At 46.1% G+C, this 17,454-nt stretch overlaps 2 protein-coding genes across 21 annotated transcripts in view; both read left to right on the top strand.

Annotated features, from left to right (window-relative positions):
* The window catches only part of LOC307204974 (immunoglobulin lambda-1 light chain-like), a 181,748-nt gene that overhangs the window by 71,236 nt on the left and 93,058 nt on the right, over positions 1 to 17,454 (top strand). The window contains exons 1-2 of one of the 11 annotated variants that reach the window (XM_079957217.1): positions 4,554 to 4,673; positions 4,805 to 5,111. The exons of 9 other annotated variants lie outside the window; for them this stretch is intronic. In XM_079957217.1, the coding sequence (XP_079813343.1) occupies positions 4,628 to 4,673; positions 4,805 to 5,111 (353 nt within the window). In that variant the 5' untranslated portion in view covers positions 4,554 to 4,627. Of the gene's footprint in view, positions 1 to 4,553; positions 4,674 to 4,804; positions 5,112 to 17,454 lie in introns of those variants that run through there. One more of the 11 variants, XM_079957210.1, reaches the window with a different exon arrangement.
* LOC307204961 (immunoglobulin lambda-1 light chain-like) overlaps positions 1 to 17,454 on the top strand; it is a 139,707-nt gene that overhangs the window by 37,169 nt on the left and 85,084 nt on the right. The window lies entirely within an intron of this gene.

Consider the following 17,454-nt stretch of genomic DNA (forward strand, 5'->3'; position numbering starts at 1 on the left):
TTTTTTAGTTTCTCAAAACTCTGCAATTTCAGTTTGTCTCCCTCTTGCTCCAAAATTTCCCAATATTTTGGCCATTTGGACTCCATATTAAGTCTTTTAAAAGCTTTCACTTCCATTGGAGACAACCACCTTGGGGTTTTATTTTCCAATTGAATGTGTTGTTGTTGTTTAGTCATTTAGTCGTGTCCGACTCTTCGTGACCCCATGGACCAGAGCACGCCAGGCACTCCTGTCTTCCACTGCCTCCCGCAGTTTGTGTTATAGACATGCAACACTAGATGCCGCTGGAGAGCACAACAAAAACTATGCATTTTTCCCTTGCGGTTTTTTTTCTTATAACAATTTAATTTCTGACTTATTTATAGCATTCCCTTCCCTGTGTGTAGATACACCCTAAAATGGTTTTTCCATCCCTGTTAAGATAATCATAGGACTTAATAGAGCAACACAAGAAGGAGGCTCTTTGTATGGTACATACCACGCAACCGTCCCAAATTAAGTCCGACATTGTGGATTGTCAGAAGCCACCCTGACTTCTGTCTGAAATCCGTGGTGTCCCACTTTCTCCGCCTTGCTTCCTCCGCTTCCTCCACCGCCATCATGGCACAACTCCACTCTAGCCATATTCCCGGAAGTGAGCACAGTGCATCTGGAAGCACACTTCTGGATACAGGTGTACCACTTTCAGCAGCCACAACAAGTCCTACAAGGCTGCGAGGAGGCCAAGGCCTAGTGAGGTGATGGTGGTGGAAGAGGAGAAGCAGCCGGCAAAATAAGGCTGCGATAGGAGGGGGTAGCTGCAGTGCAAAGATGGGGTTGAGTGGGTGGGTGTCTTGCTTTCCCATCCCAAAAAGTTGTATGATAATGTGTATTAAAGGTAAAGGGACCCCTGACCATTAGGCCCAGTCACGGCAGACTCTGGGATTGCAGTGTTCATCTCACTTTATTGGCTGAGGGAGCTTCTGGGTCATGTGGCCAGCATGACTAAGCCCCTTCTGGCAAACCAGAGCAACACACAGAAACGGCGTTTACCTTCCCGCCAGAGTGGTACCTATTTATCTACTTGTACTTTGATGTGCTTTCGAACTGCTAGGTGGGCAGGAGCAGGGACCAAGCAACGGGAGCTCACCCCGTCGCGGGCATTCAAACCGTCGTCCTTCTGATCAGCAAGTCCTAGGCTCTATGGTTTAACCCACAGTGCCACCCGTGTCCGTAATGTGTATTACCTCACTGCAAAATGTGTTTTTATATATTTATAATTTTTATTAAGTTTTTCTATTTTACATTTTGGAATATTCATTTAAACAACCTTAAAATATCAATGACTTCCCTTCTTCTCTTTCCATTGTTCATTTTACATAACATAAATCCCTTCATATTTTACATAAACCTAAACCTTTCAGAATTCCATTATTGCATCCATCAACATTTGAATTGATCTTAACACTGCCAACGTTATCAAGTGTACACAATTTCCCCCCATATATTCAATAAACATTTTTCCAATCTACTTAAAATGTATGTTCTTCTTGTTCTCTTATTCTATATGTTAAGTCTGCAAGCTGCGCATATTCCATCAGCTTCAGTTGCCATTCTTCTTCAGTTGGGACTTCACTTTTTTCACATTTAAAGGTAAAGGTAAAGGTACCCCTGCCCGTACGGGCCAGTCTTGACAGACTCTGGGGTTGTGCGCCCATCTCACTCAAGAGGCCAGGGGCCAGCGCTGTCCGGAGACACTTCCGGGTCACGTGGCCAGCGTGACATCGCTGCTCTGGCGAGCCAGAGCCGCACACGGAAACGCCGTTTACCTTCCCGCTGGTAAGCGGTCCCTATTTATCTACTTGCACCCGGAGGTGCTTTCGAACTGCTAGGTTGGCAGGCGCTGGGACCGAGCAGCGGGAGCGCACCCCGCCGCAGGGATTCGAACCGCCGACCTTTCGATCGGCAAGCCCTAGGCGCTGAGGCTTTAACCCACAGCGCCACATTTGGGGTCTAACAAAACATGTGCCGCAGTGGTGGCATACATGAATCACCTTTTTTGACACCTGGGAATTTCCATCTGAATTATCCACAACAAAAAAGGACTCTGGTTGTTGTTGGTTTTTTTGGGGGGGGGGAGGGGGTTGGAAAAGTAGTTTTAAACATTTTTTTTCAATCCATTATAAATTATTTCCCAATACTCTTTCACCCTTTTACAAATCGACCACATATGACAGAACGTACCCTCAGCCTCATTGCATCTCCAGCTGTCAGATGGCTGTTGCGGTTCCTCAAGAGTAACCAGGCAGGACTCCAACCTGAATTTTACAGGCTTTATTTAGGTGCAAACTATTTACAGTGAAGAGCATCAAAAGTTCATGTCTGGCTCGGTCGTTAGCAGAATCCGGGACTGGTCTGTTTTTGGACCTCCCCCAACATAAGAGTTTCTTTACTCCCAACCTTCTCCTTCCTTCTCTGCGCCTTAGGCTACTGCGCAGAACGGGCAGTGGCAAGGGCATGTTTTCCTCCTGTCCGCCTTGCCTAGGAGTGGTGTTAAAGCTCTCACAAGCATCCTCTGGTCCTTGCCCCTCTCCCCCGCTAAAGGTGGGGCTTTCCTCCTCCCCGGAAGAGGAACTGCTTCGCAAGATTTTCAAAGGCTCCTTGTAACACAACTGCCCTTCTGTTCCTCTCCTCTGAGCCGACGGCAGTTCCCTGACACCAGCATATTTACAATTGTTTACAACCCACTTGGAAATTGTCCAGGGTCTTATATATATAAATCTCCAAGTGGGTTTTGTGGGGAAATCTTACCATTCACTTCCAGGCCCTGAGAAACTTTGCCATGGAAATCTCAGTGTGTCTGGCTGCTGTTAGAGCTGCAAACTCTGCAGTCCTGTCTTTAATCTGTAGGGGGCAATGTTGGTCCACTTATACCAGATTTAGCAAAAATTATACCACCACATAAACTTCCTGCAACAGCGGTGTGAAGTGAAAAGGAAGAATGCTCTTTATTTGTGAGTAATTCTCCTGTGCCTTCCAACTCATTCAGGTGCTAATATTCTGCATCTCTAATCTAGAATATGAGACACGGGGCTGACCAAAGGGGGAACACTTGGGGCTCCAGGTGTCACTGAACTGCGAGTCCCATCAGCCCCCTCCCAGACAGCTTTCCCAGTGGCCAGCCTTACTGGATACTGTAGGTAGGGCCAAAGGTTCCCAAATCCTGGTGCACATTGGGAGAAGGGATAAGAAGAACAAAGTCTTATTTTTGTTCCCATTCCCTGTCAACATTTAATGCAATCAGGTGCCAAAATCAGGTGCCAATCAGGTGTATCTGAAGAAGTGTGCATGCACATGAAAGCTCATACCAGTAACTAATTTAGTTGGTCTCTAAGGTGCTACTGGGAGGAATTTTTTTATTTTGTTTTGACTACAGCAGACCAACACGGCTACCTACCTGGAACTAGGTGCCAAAATGTTTTGCATATTTTACATAAACTAAACTATTCAGTATTCCATTGTTACATCCATCAATACTTATTTACACTGTAGAATTTATCTTCATGCTGCCAATGTTTTCAAGTGTACACAATTCCCCCCCCCCGTGTCTTCAAGCAATATTTTCCAGTCTTCTTTAAACGTATGTTCCTCTTGCTCTCTTATTCTATATGTTCGCATATTCCATCAGTTTAAGTAGCCATTCACTGGCTCTAAATCTGAGAACACTGGCTATTTAACCATCTCCAACACCCTGGCTGAAGATGAGGCTGTTTATTACTGTGGTGCCTGGGAATACACCGGTGGCAACAAGTATCACAGTGGTACAGTCTAATGGGGAACGGAGACAAAAACCTTTTCTCTTCTGCCCTGCCACAACGAAACCTGAATCCCTGAATTCCTGAATTATTTTGTGTGTGTGTGTGTGTGTGTGTGTGTGTGTTTTAATCTCTTTTTGTCAGGCCTCAGGGATTCCAATCCCTCCCCTGGTGGCAGCCAAAAAGCAGATTGACAAGAAGAGTTCTTACCACATAATTTATTCAGTATTCACAGAGCGAGAGAAAGGAATACAGTCTCTATCAAGTAATGGCGTTGCCCTGAGTAAATTCCAACCCTCCCACAGCTTCTCTCCTATTCCACGTCATCCCTTTGTTGGCTGATCTATGCTTACTGCCTCTGAGATTTCTGTTCTCCCACCCCCAATGCCCAACTAGTCTTGGGAAGCGGGGTCAGGAATGTTTTCCAAAGGCACTGAGTCTGTGTCTCCCCCAGTTCTTCTTCCTGCTCTTCTCTGATATTTCTCAGCTTCTCCCCTCTGCAGCCTCTGAACTATGCCCTTCTGCAAACCGCTGTTCTACATCTATACTGTCCTCCTGCTCTCGGGAAGGTCCAGGAGAAGGGGGTTGGGGGCGGCCCCTACCATTCTTCCTCAGACAAGTCCATGACACTTTTATGCAAATTAGTTTTATTGGATTTGTGTGTGTTTTTGGTACGGCACTGTATATTCTCAGCGGTGGCATGTGGTTCTAGTTAAGTGAATGAGTGCAGGGTGGATTTGCATGATTTGCATTTGTTCATCAGTTCCAGAGAGATTAAGGAAGGAAAAGGTGAGGTCCCAGCTAGAAGGAGACACTGCTTTGGAGAGCTCACCATGGCCTGGACTCTGCTTCTCCTGGTCCTCCTCAATTACTGTTCAGGTAAGGAAGTGGAGACAGCACAGCACAATTTTCTGTATTATATAGTCATCATATGAATGTGGTGTTTTTCTGATATTGCAGAGAGTAATATATCAAGGGTCTTTCCCCTTTCCCTTTATTTTTTTGTAAAGGTGTCGCTTCACAGGCAACCTTGACTCAGCCAGCCTCCCAGTCTGTGTCCCTGGGCCAAACTGTGAAAATCTCCTGCCTCCAAAGTGGTGGTCTTGATTCCTCATACACATTTGCCTGGTATCAACAGAAACCTGCGCAGGCTCCTCGCTTTGTGTTTGCTGATACCGGCACCCGGGGAGAAGGGATCCCAGATCGGTTCACTGGCTCTCAGTCCGGGAACACTGGCTATTTAACCATCTCCGACACCCTGGCTGAAGATGAAGCTGATTATTTCTGTGGCACTTATGAAGTCAGTGGTGGTAGCAAGTTTCACAGTGGTACAATCTAATGAGGAACTGAGACAAAAACCTTCACCCTCCCTCCATACAGCAAAAAAAACCAAAACCAGAATTACTTGAGTGCAGAGTCAAGACCGAATGGGTTCTCTCTCTCTCTCTTTAACAAGAATGTGCAATGATATCATGTAATATGGACACACAGATGCTTTTAGAGGAATAGTCTCAACTTAAATACTGTACAGTGGTACCTCGGGTTAAGTACTTAATTCGTTCCAGAGGTCTGTTCTTAACCTGAAACTGTTCTTAACCTGAAGCACCACTTTAGCTAATGGGGCCTCCCACTGCTGCTGCACCGGCAGAGCACGATTTCTGTCTAAGGAAAGTTCTTAGCCTGAAGCATTATTTCTGGGTTAGCAGCGTCTGTAACCTGAAGCCTACGTAACCTGAGGTACGACTGTATGTGGTCTCACCAATAAATGGCAGCCACAGTTTTTGTCTGACCCTGATCAGGGGCGTCTTACCCATAGAGGCTAGTGGCGTGGGGCACCAGGGCGCCAAGTTCTGGAGGGTGCCAGGGAAAAGGCAGAGGCTGGATGCAGCACCTACTGGCACCAGCTCACCGTCCTCACCCTCCTCCTCCGCACCTGGAGCGTCTGCCTGCCGGAGCCTCTGCCTGCCGTGGCACAAAGCAGCCAGCTGAGCCAGGAAGCGCTGTGATCAGCTCCATCTCTTCCCCACCGGAGGAGCCGCCCTCCAGAATCCCCTTTATTCAAATGTGTCCTTTGATCATTGGTGTTGCACCAACGCCAACAAGGAAACAAAGATGTTTTTGCAGAGCCAATGAGCACAGAACCAATTTGCATGAAGAGCCCATTTGCTATTTCTGGGGGAATTCAGAAAGAAGTAAGAAGAGGCCATCTAGCTCTCTGAAGGAAAGTCACTCCTCTAGAGAGCTCACCCTGGCCTGGATTCTGATTTACCTGGCACTTCTCAGCTACTGCTCAGGTAAGAGTATGAATGACACATTTCACATAGGCCTACATCAGATCTGTTTTAATTGTGAACCTATCACAGGAACAAGGGATGCGGGTGGCGCTGTGGGTTAAACCACAGAGCCTAGGACTTGCCGATCAGAAGGTCGGCGGTTCGAATCCCCGCGACGGGGTGAGCTCCTGTTGCTCGGTCCCTGCTCCTGCCAACCTAGCAGTTCGAAAGCATGTCAAAGTGCAAGTAGATAAATAGGTACCGCTCTGGTGGGAAGATAAATGGCATTTCCGTGTGCTGCTCTGGTTCACCAGAAGCAGCTTAGTCATGCTGGCCACGTGACCCAGAAGCTGTACGCCAGTTCCCTTGGCCAATAAAGCGTGATGAGCACCGCAACCCCAGAGTCGGTCACGACTGGACCTAATGGTCAGGGGTCCCTTTACCTTTATCTATCACAGGAACATCATGCTTCTGTGATATTTCAGCGCATGGAAAATATACCCAAGCCCTGGTTTCTTTTCCTTTTCTTTTTGTAAAGGTGTCTGTTCACAACCAAGTTTGATTCAGCCTGCTTCTGAGTCTATCTCTCCAAGCCAAACCGTTAAACTCTCCTGTTCTGGAAATGGTGGTCTCAGCTGGCAAGCATTTCACTGGTATCAACAGAAACCTGGACAGGCTCCTCTCTTTGTGTTTGCTGGTTCTGGCACCCGGGGAGAAGGGATCCCGGATCGGTTCACTGGTTCTTACTCCAGGAACACTGGCTACTTAACTATCACCAACATCCAGCCTGAAGATGAGGCGGTTTATTACTTTGTGGCTTCGAGCATGGCAGTAGCACGTTCCATGCTGGTGCAATCTAAGGGGGAACTGAGACAAAAACCTTCTCTCTCCTTTCCAAGAGTGGGGAAACCTGAATCACTCAAGAGCATAATTGCGCATGAATGAGCTTTATCTGTTTTTGACAATAACATGCATTTACATCAAGTTATTTACACTCATGGATGTTATTAAGTGAGGAGAGGCAGAATAATTCAATAGCTTATTGAAAACCTGAATGTTTTGTCCGATTCTGACAGGAGTGAGTGGTGATATCATGTTATTTAGGGACTACAATGAAGTTAATTGAATCCCCTTAAATATTTGCTTGCCAACCCCAACCACCACCTGTCAAGTCTGTTGTCATATACAGTTACTGGCTCACGCTTGCTTGAAAAAAGGGTTAACTTGAGCCCTGAGCTCAGGTTGCCAGTGTGGGTGTGGCTTAGCAGGCTCTCAGTTGCCTCTGCTTCCCCCTTCCTCTCAGCTTCTCTTTGTGCTTCCTGGAACAAGCAAGAAATAAGTAGGAACCATGAGACGCTGGCACCCAACTCAGCAGAAGCTTCGTGTGGACAAAAAGTCTCTCTGAAGGATTTCAGAACCTGCATCTCTGATAACCCAAAGAGCTTAATTTCATCTGTGTCGAAATATCTTTTGATCTCTAGCCAGAAGGCCACCTGGTCTCAGTCAATGGCAGTGCCACCAACCCACTAGCTGCAACCAGTGGCGTAGCGTGGGTTGTCAGCACCCGGGGCAAGGCAAGTAATTTGCGCCCCCTAACCCATGGATTTGCGCCCCCTAACCCTAACCCCCAGATGTTGCGGCCGGTGCGGCCGGCCCCCCCTGCACCCCCCACGCTACGCCATTGGCTGCAACAGCAATCTGCACAGTGGTAGATATGAAATTTCCCTTAAAATCTCAGTGTCAGGCTCTGTGTGATTTCTTTTCTTTTTTTCCTAATCCCATTTAGCTCCTTAGAGTACCTGTCCCAGTTCTGTTAAATTGTGCACAGTTTCAGCATATTATATGCATCATGACATGTATGACATTATACACATATACCCTCAATGACCTCAAAGTAACCTGTACATAAACAGGTTGATGCTACAATGTGTGTAACTGTATAAAAACAATACGACCCATTATAAACAGATCCATACAATAACACAAATGAGTTTCTAACAATGCATGTCTCCCATGCCACGGAGCCCTTACAAGATTTACGAAGAATACAGAGCAGGAGATGGGAAGCTCCTTGAGTGTAGCTGTAATGCAAACACACATGTGTAAATGGTAGTTCTGCATACAAAAGGCTTTGTTTATGAATTGTGATCTGGGGAAACTTGAACTTTTGGGTGCCTCTGCCCTCGGCCATAGCTTAGTGGTAGAACACCTGTTTGCTTGCAGAAGGTTCCAGGTTCAGTTTCTGAGATCCTTCAGGGATGTGTGCGAAAGACCCCTATCTAAAACCCCAGTGAGTAATGTAGAGCAAGGCCCTGACTCATTAACTCTGGATAGTCCCGAAGGTGCTATGTATCCCTTTAGGAAGCAAATTCCTATTCTGCTTTAGGAAGCAAATTCCTATCTGTCTCCCTCTGAAAGGACATAAAATGTTGGTCCTCGCAGCTTCTGTGCGAGCTGCTCTTCTACATTTAGCCTGTAGGGGGAGAAGTTGCACCAGTTTTCACATATTTGATGAAATTCTGCTTTCATAGAGAGACTGTGCACCCTCACACAATGTATGTTCAGTACAGTGGACCCTTGGGTTATGTTACCTTTGGGTAATGTAACATTTTCGGGTTGTGAACGCGGCAAACCCGGAAGTGTATACTTTCGGGTTTAGCTGCGTGTGCATGCGCAGAAGTGCTCTGCACACTTTGCACATGCGCAGAAGCACTCTGCGCACCACACACATGTGCAGAGACACTCTATCACACCGTATGCATGTGCAGAAGTGGTGCCTCTTCTTATGAAATTTTTGGGGTGTACACGGACCCCCCAGGGCGAATAAAATCCGTATCCAGAGTGTTCACTGTACAGTGGTACTTCGGGTTAAGTACTTAATTCGTTTTGGAGGTCCGTTCTTAACCTGAAACCGTTATTAACCTGAAGCACCACTTTAGCTAATGGGGCCTCCTGCTGCCGCTGTGCCTCCGCTGAGCGATTTCTGTTCTCATCCTGAAGCAAATTTCTTAACCTGAGGTACTATTTCTGGGTTAGCAGAGTCTGTAACCTGAAGCGTATGTAACCTGAAGCATATTTAACCCGAGGTACCACTGTCATAGATATCAACTTACAGGTTTGAAAATAAGGGATCAGCAGCCAAAATAAGGGATTTTCAGAGCACAGGTATGTTCAACTTCTGAGCCCCTCCGAGCCAAAGGCAGAAAGCCCAGCCAGCAGCCAAGCAAAGCCTCAAGCGGTGGTTCCCACAGCACAGCAACCCGGCAAAGGGGATGCAGCAAGGGAAACCACCGTCACCTCTCCGCTGGGAAGCGCTGAGCAAAGGCGAGTCCCCAGGCAACACGGCCAATTTGATTGGCACAAGGCATGCAAGTTCCACCCCCCCAGTCGTTCTTAGACTCCTGATTGGGTGAGCAACGCAGCCAAGCAACACAGTTGGAGCCTCCCTCCTCCCTGGCCGGCGGGGGGGGCGGGGAGAGGAGCTGGGTTTCCCTAGCCACTCTGTCCAGCTCCCAACAAAATTAAAAGCACAATAAAACATCAAACATTAAAAACCTCCACAAACAGGGCTGCCTTCAGATGTCTTCTAAAAGTCAGATAGTTATTTATCTCCTTGCCATCTGATGGGAAGACGTTCCACAGAAAGACTCATTCTTGCCAGTATAATCTTAATAGATTATAAAAGAATGGAATAAATAAAAGAATGGAAATAAAAGAATGGAAATGGTTTATTGAATGTTTACAGATAAATTGTAGACAGATAAAAACACTGGCAGGATTATTGTAATAACCTGCAGTTTCACAAGACTATCTATTTAAAGAAGATGAGTAAATGAGCAAATTAAGTTAATGAGGATATGCAGAAGATATTAGCAATAAATTAAAGTTTCGAAATGTCAAAATGATTGTAAAATCAGTGAAATGTATAAACGTGAAAGGTTTGTTTAAATAAATAAATAAATAAATATCTATGTTGAGTTTATCTGCAGAGATGGTTTCCTAATGGCCATTTCACTCTTTCTTTCTTTCTTTCTTTTGCTTTTTAATCTCTTTTTATTAAGCTCTTTTTTAAAGAAAGGGAAAAAAAACCAAACAAGAGAAAATATAAAGAAAACAAAACCAACAACATATCAGCAAAAACATGTAAACATACAGCAACAACAATAACAACAACATCAAAGGGGGGGGGGGAAACACATCAATTTGCGACATAACATTAATTGACTTCCCTCCATCACGGTTTGAGCTATATCCCTGCATTATCTTCCTGCGGTGTCATTTTACAACCTTTATTTATACATCTCAGGCTTTATGTTACACCTACTGTGATTTTAATATTTCCTAAATTTGTTTCTATGTATATAATAAACTTGGGATGCAGGTGGCGCTGTGGGTTAAAGCCTCAGCGCCTAGGGCTTGCCGATCGAAAGGTCGGCGGTTCGAATCCCTGCGGCGGGGTGCGCTCCCGCTGCTCGGTCCCAGCGCCTGCCAACCTAGCAGTTCGAAAGCACCTCCGGGTGCAAGTAGATAAATAGGGACCGCTTACCAGCGGGAAGGTAAACGGCGTTTCCGTGTGCGGCTCTGGCTCTGGCCAGAGCAGCGATGTCACGCTGGCCACGTGACCCGGAAGTGTCTCCGGACAGCGCTGGCCCCTGGCCTCTTAAGTGAGATGGGCGCACAACCCCAGAGTCTGTCAAGACTGGCCCGTACGGGCAGGGGTACCTTTACCTTTACCTATATAATAAACTTGCTCCAATCATTAATAAATTTTACGTTTTTCTGATGCCTGATCTTCTGTGTCATCCTTGCTAGTTCTATATACTCAAATAACTTAGACTGCCATTCTCTGATAGTTGGGATGTTAGGGGTTTTCCAGTTTTGCGCTAGCAGTATCCTGGCAGCTACCGTTGCGTATTGGAACCGTTCACTCTTTCATCTCAACATGAAATGACCGCCCCCCCCAATTTTGCTAAAATACATTATATACTTTATTATATGCATAACATTATACAAAATATATATTCCAGGTTTGCAAAAGTTATTAGCATCTAAACAGATACATGCGACCCTGTGCATAACTGTATAAAAATGAGTATGAACTTTCTATAAGAATAAACAGACTCACACATTTAATATACGTGTCCATTATACGCGTGTGTGTTCACTACCAACCAACTATGATCCTTCCTCAACAATACAGAGCAGGACCTCCAAAGAATGTTGTTTTCAAGTACTGCTTCCCACAACCAACGTTGAACGCACCCTTCCTCCCTGGTGGGGAAAACAAGGAGAATGTGAGTGCATAAGATTGACTAGATTGTGATTTCAGTACAGTGGTACCTCTGGATACGCACACCTCTGGTTGCGTATCCTTCAGGATGCGAACGCGGAAACCCGGAAGTATTTTTCTGGGTTTCGCACCATGCATATGCGCAGAAGTGGCACCTCCAGTTGTGAATTCCTCAGAATCTGACCGGAGCTCCGGGACGGATCCTGTTCGCAACCGGAGGTACTACTGCATTTTGCTTTGAAATGTGATGCAGGTGTTTTGTGGCTGTTCTGGCTTTAACCTCCAGGGGACAATGTTGGGCCACCTATCCGTTTTTAAAAAATAATAATAGTGAATTATATTACAAAACGGAAAATTGTTACAAAAACTGAACTGTTGGGCCGAAGCGTCAGAATGTTTTTTCTTATGCCTGACTACTCGCTTGAGGAGGAGCTGGCTTCCTGCACAACACCTTGAAATCAACCTGAATTGTGCAGCCTCAATTTGCTGGTACGTGACTGAATCTCACCTGAAAATAATGGCAAGCTGGAACTGCCTTAAATGGAGAAATAGTTGGAGCTACTATAAGGCAGATTCCCATAAATAAAAGGGTTTCAACACCAAGGCAGACACAACTGGCTGTCTTAGTCTCAACAGAATAAAAAAAATTATATGGCACAGCCGCAGCCAGATTATTGCTTGCTAAAAACTGGAAAGGGGATACTATTCCCACAAAGGAAGACTAGATAAGTACAGTGGTGCCCCGCAAGACGAATGCCTCGCAAGACGAAAAACCCGCTAGACGAAAGGGTTTTCCGTTTTCGAGGCGCTTCGCAAGACAAATTTCCCTATGGGCTTGCTTCGCAAGACAAAAACGTCTTGTGAGTCTTGCAATTTTTTTCGCTTTTTTCTCCCTTTTTCTAAGCCGCTAATAGCCGCTAAGCCGCTAATAGGGTTGCTTCGCAAGACGAAAAAACCGCAAGACGAAGAGACTCACGGAACGGATTCTTTTCGTCTTGTGAGGCACCACTGTAAATTATGTGAACTTATAGAATTAGCTAAACTAACGACAGTCTAATCAAAGAAAGGAATATAAGAAATCAGTCTAATCAAAGGAAGGAATGGCAATGTTTTGAGAAATATATGAAAAAACGCTGCTCTAAAGAAAACATATTGATATACATAGAATAAGTATGCAAAGAGGAACTAATTCAAGGTAAAATTACTAATAGATATAAAATGAACAATATAAGGACACAATGTAAATAAGAGTATGCAGTAAAGGATGTCGAGTTGTGGTGCATGGAAGCCAGACAGGTGCAAATTATAGTTCTTTATTAGTCTATATGAGTTTGGGTTTGGTAAAATATGGGTTTATGAATTGTAACTATGTTTTTCATTTTCTTTCTGTTTGTGAATAATAAAATTAATGATGATGATGATGATAACTTGCAAGCCTATTTAAACACTGCTTGTTGAAAGAAGCCAACCCACCACCCTCCTTTGTCATCATGTGCTGCTTGATTTTTTAAAAATTAATTTGAGATGCAGGGACGACATCTTCAGCATCCACACATCACCCCTCATCCCTTGAACTACAGCCCCAATCCTGCTTCCTTGAGGTAAATTGACCTAGTTCACAAGACAAGAAACTCCTCATTTTAAAAAGCAAACCTCACCTTTATCCAAATCAATTCCATTGTATTTTGCTTACTGCATCATTTATTCCAGACAAAGGCTTTCTAACAGAGCCAATGAGCACCGCCTGGATTTGCATCAGGAGATCCTTCACCAGCTCTGGGAAGTTTTAACAAAGGAAAGACTCAGGACCACCAACAGTTGCCTGTTAACCTTCAGAAAGTCGCCTTGCGTTAGAGAGCTCACCATGGCCTGGACTCTGTTTTTCCTGGCTCTTCTCAGTTACTGTTTAGGTAAACATAAAAAGAAGTAGACTTAAATTGGCCTAAATGGGGGGGGGGAGCATATCTGTAATGTTTATTTATCATAGTGCCTTAAAGTTCAGGTGATAGGATTGAGAATCATACATTTCTTTTTCTCTTTTTTTTTTACAAAGGTGTCATTTCACAGCCAGCATTGACTCAGCCAGGATCCCAGTCTGTGTCCCTGGGTCAGACTGTGACCCTCTCCTGCTCTAAGAATAAGGGGAGCTGGCAGACCTTTGGCTGGTGTCAACAGAAACCTGGGCAGGCGCCTCGTTTTCTGTGGTATGGTCCCAGCACCAGGGGAGACGGGGTCCCAGATAGGTTCACCACTTCTCCCTCTGAGGATACCGGCTATTTAACCATCTCCAATGTCCAGGCTGAAGATGAGGCAGTTTATCACTGTTTTGCATGGGAAGGCACCGGTACTCCGAAGTTCCACTGTGGTACCATCTGATGGGGAACTGAGACAAAAACCTTCTCTCTCCTTCCCCATAAAGCAAAGAAACCAGAATTAGGCAAGAGCTGAGTTTGGTCCAAATGAACTTTATTTCTTTTTGTCAAGAATATCAAGTTATGTAAACAGATGGATTCTTTTAGAGAAATGACCTCACCACCACTCCTCCTCCTCCTCCTTCTTCTTCTTCTTCTTCTTCTTCTTCTTCTTCTTCTTCTTCTTCTTCTTCTTCTTCTTCTTCTTCTCTTCTTTGGTGATCACTCGTAGCTGAGTAATATTGTCTTCCATAAACACGGTTTTAACAATGAGGCCAATTCTGGATCCACACGTCCTTCCACAGTGGGGACATTGGTTTTAGGGCAGGAGTTGATCACGGTGTGGATTTGCCAAGTATGCCTTCCTCTTATCACATTTCTCCCTTGCGTCCTGAGTTCGAGTGTCTTCAAAGCCCATGACACCTTTGGTAAAGGCTGTTCTCCAACTGGAGCGCTCGCAGGCCAGTGTTTCCCAGTTGTCAGTGTTTATACTACATTTTTTTTAGATTTGCCTTGAGACAGTGACACATCCCACCATTACACAGAGGTCCACAATTTTGGCATGACCTTGTCAAAATAGGCCACTGGCCTGTCAAACCAGTTCTTATATTGGATCCCAGTACGTTTCCGAGCACAATTCAAAGTGTTGGTGCTGACCTTTAAAGCCCTAAACGGCCTCGGTCCAGTATACCTGAAGCAGCGTCTCCACCCCCATTGTTCTGCCCGGACACTGAGGTCCAAATCCGAGGGCCTTCTGGTGGTTCCCTCACTGCGAGAAGCCAAGTTACAGGGAACCAGGCAGAGGACCTTCTTGGTAGTGGCACCTGCCCTGTGGAACACCCTCCCACCAGATGTCAAAGAGAAAAACAACTATCTGACTTTTAGAAGACATCTGAAGGTAGCCCTGTCTAGGGAAGCTTTTAATGTTTAATAGACTACTGCATTTTAATATTCTGTTGGAAGCCACCTAGAGGCAGGGTATAAATAATAAATTATTATTATTATTATTATTATACATGTGATTTATTCAGTCATCACGGTAAGGACAAAGAATTCTGGACATTCCTCCATAATGGAGTTGTTCGCACTGAGCTCCTCCGCCTCTCCCCTCCAGCAACAACACCTGTTCCTACGGCATCTGTCCGTGGACAATTGTCTCTGTGCTCTTTGTTCTTGCACCCTTAATGAAGGCCGTGTTTTGGGAGAAGGGGGGTCGGTTATGCTGTCCAGTGACGTGTCAGCTAGCTGCTCTCTCTCCCCTCCCCCTTCTCCTAACTCTGCTGTCTGCCTATCTCTGAGCTGTTATCTTCCTCCAAGCCCTGCTGTAAATTAGGACTGCCTTTCTTCTGCCTGGAAGCTACACGTCCCTTCAGTCCAGTCCCTGACACCACAGTTTAAATGAGGTTTTGCAGTTCATGCAAATCCAACCCTTACAAGCTATCAGATACAAAATGGTTGACCTGAAAACATCTCAAGGAGAGTGCTGCTGCAGCAACTGGGCTCCTGAAAATTCTTTGCTCAGCTTCACTTGCGGCGATGTGAATTCGCATTTGCACCTGACGTGGACCATGGCAGAACTTGCATGTCTGAATTCAGCTCTGGTTAATGGGTGGGGCTTTTTCCTCCCCACCACCCCACACACATTTTCTCAAATCTTGTACAGTGGTACCTCAGGTTACATACGCTTCAGGTTACACACTCCGCTAACCCAGAAATAGTACCTCGGGTTAAGAACTTTGCTTCAGGATGAGAACAGAAATCGTGCTCTGTCAGCGCAGTGGCAGCAGGAGGCCTCATTAGCTAAAGTGGTGCTTCAGGTTAAGAACAGTTTCAGCTTAAGAATGGACCTCCAAAACGAATTAAGTACTTAACCTGAGTTACCACTGTATGTAGAATGTTGGCTGTCTACTTTTGGCCTGTAAGATGGACCAACTTCCCCATAGGTAAAGGTAAAGGTACCCCTGCCCGTACAGGCCAGTCTTGACAGACTCTGGGGTTGTGCGCCCATCTCACTCAAGAGGCCGGGGGCCAGCGCTGTCCGGAGACACTTCCGGGTCACGTGGCCAGCGTGACAAAGCTGCATCTGGCGAGCCAGCGCAGCACACGGAAACGCCGTTTACCTTCCCACCAGTAAGTGGTCCCTATTTATCTACTTGCACCCGGGGGTGCTTTCGAACTGCTAGGTTGGCAGGCGCTGGGACCGAGCAGCCCCCGCGGGGATTCGAACCGCCGACCTTTCGATCGGCAAGCCCTAGGCGCTGAGGCTTTTACCCACAGCGCCACCCGCGTCCCTTTCAACTTCCCCATATCTCATAGAATTTACCAGTCACAGAAAGCCCGTGCGCCACCTGCACCTGTGAAGCAAATGAAACAGGACATGCTCAGGAAGGACATATCTGCCCAAGTTTCCACCGCCAACTGCCCCGTCTTTCCTACTCATTCAGGCACTGAAATCAAACGATAACTTCTACGTGTGCACACAACAAAAGCCAATGCAACCTCACTCTCATCCAGTTAACCCATGATTCAAGCTGTGGAAAGCCAGGTGGAAAAATTCCTACCAGGCCCCTTAACAGCAACCAACCAAGGTCCATAGCAAGGTCAAAGGAGAAACCTTAAAGGGAGGGTGGGTGGGAAATTCCCAAGCTGAATGGCGGCAAAGAGGAAGCTCCTCTGCCGCGCTTGCCTTAAATGCAGGAAGCCACGCCCCCTGAGCCAGCTGATAGGCCGACGAGGGGATGACGCGGCAGAGGATTCCCCCTGTATGCGTGGAGCTGGGAGCCAGCCCCCGCGCGAGTGATGGGGGCGGGAAGCCCGCAACACCACCTTCTCCCTAGGGTCAGAAGTGGCTTTGGCTGAAGGAACCTCCTGCAGCCAATTGGAAGCCCCATCAAACATTTGGGTTCCTAAAGAACGTTCGAAAACAGGAACACTCACTTCTGGTTTTCAGTCCTTTGGGAACCAGAACATTCGACTCCCAAAGATGTTTGGGAGCTGGGGTATGACTGTACTTGGTAACACTATGACCCCCTTAATTTTTATCTTGGCCAGAGTGAGGCCTGCCCTCAACATCATCATGCAAATTTCTCCTTTGATCATTGGCTTTTCACGGAGAGAAGCAAGTAGATAAAGACACTCTTGCAGAACCAATGAGCATACAACCAATCTGTGCGAAGGAGACATTTGGTATTTCCGGGGGATTTCAGAGAGGGGGAAGAAGATCCTATCTAGATCTTTAGTCAGACTCTAAAGGAGTCTTACCATGGCCTGGTACCTGCTTTTACTGTCACTTCTCAGCTACTGTTCAGGTAAGAGCGTGGAAGACTCACATCATGTAGGGCAACATCAAAACTTGATCTGCCAGAGGGAGATAAAGCTTCTGTGGTATTTGAATGCATAGGAAATGTACCAAAGTCATGGTTCCTTTCTCTTTTTTTATGAAAGGTGTCACTTCACAACCCAGTTTGACTCAGCCTGCCTCCCAGTCGGTGTCTCTGGGCCAAACTGCTACACTCTCCTGCTCTAGAAATGGCGGTACTCTCTGGGATGATATTCACTGGTATCAACAGAAACCTGGACAGCCTCCCCGTTTTCTGTGGTATGGATCCAGCACCCGGGGAGAAGGGGTCCCAGCTCGTTTCACCGGTTCTGACTCTGGCTCATTAACTATCTCTAACATCGAGGCT

This window comes from Podarcis cretensis, assembly GCF_951804945.1.
Source record: "Podarcis cretensis genome assembly, chromosome: 16".
Taxonomy (NCBI): Eukaryota; Metazoa; Chordata; class Lepidosauria; order Squamata; family Lacertidae; genus Podarcis; species Podarcis cretensis.